General features: G+C 33.9%; 2 protein-coding genes across 2 annotated transcripts; both read left to right on the top strand.

Annotated features, from left to right (window-relative positions):
- The first annotated feature begins 1,647 nt into the window (after window positions 1-1,647).
- Window positions 1,648-2,608, top strand: LOC111882787 (E3 ubiquitin-protein ligase RSL1). Its single transcript, XM_023879156.1, has 2 exons — window positions 1,648-2,453; window positions 2,527-2,608. The coding sequence occupies exons 1-2, from the start codon at window positions 1,648-1,650 to the stop codon at window positions 2,606-2,608; spliced, it is 888 nt and encodes a 295-aa protein (XP_023734924.1).
- A 1,352-nt stretch (window positions 2,609-3,960) lies between these two features.
- Window positions 3,961-4,586, top strand: LOC111882776 (uncharacterized). Its single transcript, XM_023879146.1, has 2 exons — window positions 3,961-4,213; window positions 4,306-4,586. Exons 1-2 carry the CDS (start codon window positions 3,961-3,963, stop codon window positions 4,584-4,586), a joined length of 534 nt encoding a protein of 177 aa, XP_023734914.1.
- Window positions 4,587-5,143: the final 557 nt, after the last annotated feature.

The following is a 5,143-nucleotide window of genomic DNA, read 5'->3' as shown; positions in this document are numbered from 1 at the left end:
TTGAAAATGGGTCCTAAATATATTTTTGTATATATAAGCAAAATTTATTAATATTACGATAAGATTCAAAACCTAATAGAATATCACTAGTTATATTAGTGATTACGATAAAAAAAATTATTCGTTTACAAGTAATCAACGACAATAATTGTAACCGTGATAGAAGCCACTCGACTCCGATGGATTAACGCACACCCAACACTTCCTATGGTTGGCCACAATAGTTATAAACAAAACATTAAATCAAAGAATCATTAATTTTTTTAAAAGGAGCAATCTAAACCCAAAAAAAAAATGATTTTGGTGGTCCTCATGATCATGGTTTTGTGATATTTTGAAATACATGAATGACCATATTTTTAACAACTCCATGAAAAGAAAAGAAGTCATAGTGAATGTGGGCACATTTTTGGCTTTTAACCGGTTTAAGACTAGAAGTAAGAATGTTGGTCCTCCAATTGATGTAAGACCCACTAAAAAATGTTTGAAAATGTTTTAATTCTAGCTACTTGGTAGATGTTTCGGTTTAAAATAATCGTTAAAATAACAATGTTAATAGAAATACTTTATAACCAATTTAACCGTTTTATTATAAAATATGCATAGATAACTATGTTCATAAAAATAGTTTTTATAAGAACTAAATATAATAAAATATAAAATCATTTTGTCATTTCATAATTCTTTTCCAACAATATCATGAAAAATTGCATGTAAACTTCCAAAATTATAACAAACAAATACGTTATCATATGTGATATTTTGTAAAGACAGAACAGGCTAGAACTATAATCGGTGTTAGCATTTATCATTTAAAGGGATAATGTAAAAAAGGCTTTCTATATTCCAAAAGAAGAATCGAACCGTGGCTGTTTCGGAAAAAGAGAAGATAATAAGCGCCTCCTTCCAACTAAACCAAATGTTTTTTTGTTAAGAATGTCGGATAACATATTATTTATATAAATATTAAATAGAAAATGGCTAAAATCCGAGACCCTATTTTTCTCGGGGCCCTGTGCCAATTGGCTTGTCTTCGTTCTGGGAAACCTTGATGAAGAATGTGTAGCAATGGTTCTGATTTTGGATTCATTATGTGTAGCAATCTACCTAAACACACAACCTCTAACACACGCTCCTCTCTGTCTCTATCCTTTTGCTTTCTCTAAGAGTACTAAACACACAACATTAAACCATTCGTAGATCTGGAAATCGAATAGAAATGTATTTAGTTTGCCATTGACTTGGATTTGATTTCCGATTGGTTTCTGGGTGGCTTTGAAATAGGTGTTTTTCTTTTTTTTTTGGGTCATCCAAGAAAACTCATGAAAATGTATAATCTACCCATTTTTATAAAATATTTCTAAAATCAACCTATATTAAAAAAAAAAAAATCCACGTTGAATAGCGAAATCAGAATGTTAAATGTTTTCAAAGTTGAAATATCAAAATTCATAGAGCTGATTGCATAATGTGAAATCTTGGAATTTTTTATAAGCTTGGAAACCTTCTAGTATAACAATATCCCCAAACAGCAAACCCTTCATGTTCCATAACGGTCGATTGGTATTATTACGCGTGTAATTTGCATTTAATATGATGTTAATATAAGTTATACAGCACATACAGAGGCTCATCAGTCTTAAGAATATGGCTAGCAGTTCAAATTCAGATATTTACCACACTGTAGATGATTTCTACTTCTCAGCTCTCCACGACAACGATGAAATCTTTCCCATTTCCGATGAGAAATACGCCGAGGAACTTCAACTTCAAGAGGCTCTTGTATCTTCAGCATCTCTAACAAGTCCATCATCATCATCATTCCCTTCCACTTCTACACCTCGACCTGCACTGAAGATCAGGAAGCAGACACTTCTACCATCTGAAGCAGCGCAATCATCAGAGAGCTTCTGCGGTATTTGCATGGACTCCAAAAGTTCATCTGAAATGTTTACAAACGCAACAGTCTGCCGTCATCTGTTCTGTTCAGATTGCATACGTGGACACGTATCTGCGAAAATCAAAGAGAATATTGTTTTGGTGAAGTGTCCAGAACCGAAATGCAAAGGGCTAATAGGACCCGAAATTTGTCGATCCATTGTCCCAAAAGAAGTGCTTGAGAGATGGGAAGACGCTTTGTGCGAGACGTTGATCCTGGGGTCTCAGAAATTCTACTGCCCGTTCAAAGATTGTTCGGCCATGTTGGTGGATGATGGCGGAGAAGCTGTGACATCGTCGGAATGCCCAAACTGCAACAGATTGTTCTGTGCGCAGTGTAAGGTGGCATGGCATTCCGGGATGGATTGCAGTGAGTATAAGAGCTTAAAGGAATATGAAAGAAATCCAGAAGATTTAATGTTAATGGAGCTTGCCAAGAACAAAAAATGGAGAAGGTGCCCAAGCTGTAACTTTTATGTCGAAAAGAACGAGGGTTGTCAGCACATTTCTTGCAGGTAACTTTCATGGATTTTTTTTGTTGTGGTTTTGCATAAGAATTAACGAACTAACTCATCTTAATATGCACAGATGTGGGTATCATTTTTGCTATGGATGTGGAAAGGAGCACAATGGAAGCCATGCCTGTGTTTTACCTGATTTGTCAGCTTAGAATCAAGGAGAGTTTTTTATTTCTTTCAATTTCAAACCGTATTTAATGCAGTGCGTTCGTTTTGCACTTTATTTTATTTTAATTTAAAATTTCTATTTGTGTTTGAAGTGAACATTGAGATTGAAGAAAATCTTTATTTGATTGTTTATGCTTTCTCTTTTTATACGTATACGTGATGTGTGGTGGCTCTAAAATTGTTGTATAGACATGAGAAGATCATTCTTTGGATGGAGCAATTGTTGTGGTAGCTTAGTTTAGAAACACTATTCTATTATTCAAAATCAGAATTTTTAAATAGAATCATGTTAGGAAGAGCAAAGAACTTAGGAGAATTGAAGAGGCCATATATGTAATCCATTCAATATCGCCATCTAAAATTGTCGGATAGATTAGTGGTATTTTGCTTTTGTGCCACCGCAGGAGATTTTTAGCGGCATTTTTTTTTATGTCTTTATAATTTTTAGCAATTTTTATTATCGGTTCCACACCGCTATAAGCTAATGTTTGAATAAAATTAACTTATAGTGGTGACAAACTACTAATAAGTCAATTTTTTCATGTTACCGGCAATGCAAGTGTGCATTATTCCAACATGGCAACTGAAAAACGACGTCATAACGTCATAAACATTGCCCCTTATTTGGAGTGACGGCATTGGTTGTTTGTGGTAATGGGAGGCAACGGCTCCAATTTTCTCAAACGGTCAAATCTTAGACCGTTTAAAAACGGTCACAAAAAAAAAGCCGTATATATCTACCACTAATACACATTTTATCTCAATTTTACCTACAAAATTCATCAATTTGTCTCAATTACACATTTCTTTCAATTGCCTTATCTTTTCTATTTTTCTATTTACAAAATAAAATGGATTATTTTGATCTGTTTCATCCATACAACAATGATAACGACGACGATGGTATATACGTGTGTATGATGTACCGATATTCTATAGACATGCTACCACGTGAGTCAGCTCCACTACAGACAAAGCGTGCGACGTCAAACAGAGATCGTGAAGAAGAGCATAGATGTCTAGTACACGATTGTTTTACGGATAATTGTGTCTATCAACCTAACGATTTCAAAAAAATGTTTCGTTTGCAAAGAAAAATGTGTTTCAACGGATAGCCAATGCATTGGAAAATAGGTATTCGTAACTCACTTTTTTGATAATTGTTTTTTAAATAACATAAATATACTTTTTAGATAATTGTGTTTTAGATAACATAAGTACACATTTTTTACAAATTAAATATACGTTTGGGTATGAATTTTTTCAAATAAAGTATGATGCGAGAGGTAAACGAGGTATTATAGGGTTGCAAAAATATGTTGTTACAATCAAGCTAATGGCTATTAGGGAGTCGCTAGATTCCATTGATGACTATATGAGAATGTCGAAGCGAACTGCACGAGAAAGTTTGTATAGATTGGCAAGAGGTGTTATCGAAACCTTCGGTGACAAATACTTGCGCAAACCTTCATTGAATGACATGCAACAACTATATGCGGCGCATGATGAACGACATGGTTTTCCGGGTATGCTTGGAAGCATTGATTACACAAAGTGGATATGGAGAAATTGTCATGTGGTGTGGAAAGGTCAATAAGAAGTGGTCATATTGGAGCTTCTTCGTTGGTATTAGAGCTTGTTGCTTCACAAGATTTATGGATTTGACATGTTTTTTTCATAGTTGCACGTTCTAACAGCGACGCAAACATTCTTGATCAGTCACTAATATTGCAGGATCTTTTAACAGGAAAGGCATTAGATGCTCCTGTCATAGTGAATGGAAATGAATATAAGTTTGGGCATTACCTCATGGATGGAATATATCCACCATATTCCATGTTTGTGAAGGCGTTTCAACACCCGATAGAACCAAGAGACAAATTTCCAAGAGAAGACAAGAAGCAGCACGTAAGGACGTGGAATGTACTTTGGAGTTCTGAAAACAAAATGGCACATAGTTGAACGTGCGACATGACCATATCACTTGAACACTTTACGAGATATCATGTATACATGTATCATAATGCATGTGACATCCCCAATTTCACTGCCAGAAAAGACCGATTTGTTTTTGCTTTGTTTTTAAAATCAGAGTAATCTTTTAAAGAAAACAGTTGCAGAATTTGTTCCCAAAACAAAATATGATAACAATTTATCAAAGCATTTCTTTAAAGAAATGTATTTTCATTAAATAACAAAATCTAGGGATGTCATGTTCCGATACAGACCAAAAGCATCAACAATATAAAATAGACCTTACAACAGTTATTTATAACTACTAATCTATAATCCAAAATCTCTCGTCAAGTCCACCAACTAATACTCTTGTGCCATTACCTGTAATGCAAAGAAAACTGAGTGGGTCAGGCTTGGGAGCCTGGTGAGCATATAAGGTTTTCAACCCACAATGTTATATCATATATATATATATATATATATATATATATATATATATATATATATATATATATATATATATACACACACATATATATACATATATATATATACATATATAT

This window comes from Lactuca sativa, chromosome 1, assembly GCF_002870075.4.
Source record: "Lactuca sativa cultivar Salinas chromosome 1, Lsat_Salinas_v11, whole genome shotgun sequence".
Classification (NCBI taxonomy): domain Eukaryota; kingdom Viridiplantae; phylum Streptophyta; class Magnoliopsida; order Asterales; family Asteraceae; genus Lactuca; species Lactuca sativa.
This window is presented reverse-complemented; position numbering and strand designations above follow the sequence as displayed.

Excerpts from the sequence above, each read along its gene's own strand:
- LOC111882787 (XM_023879156.1), top strand. The coding sequence starts at position 1,648 with ATGGCTAGCAGTTCAAATTCAGATATTTACCACACTGTAGATGATTTC. Across the intron at positions 2,454-2,526 it reads TGTCAGCACATTTCTTGCAG|ATGTGGGTATCATTTTTGCT; the intron begins GTAACTTTCATG and ends TAATATGCACAG.
- LOC111882776 (XM_023879146.1), top strand. The coding sequence starts at position 3,961 with ATGGCTATTAGGGAGTCGCTAGATTCCATTGATGACTATATGAGAATG. Across the intron at positions 4,214-4,305 it reads TTGTCATGTGGTGTGGAAAG|TTGCACGTTCTAACAGCGAC; the intron begins GTCAATAAGAAG and ends TTTTTTTCATAG.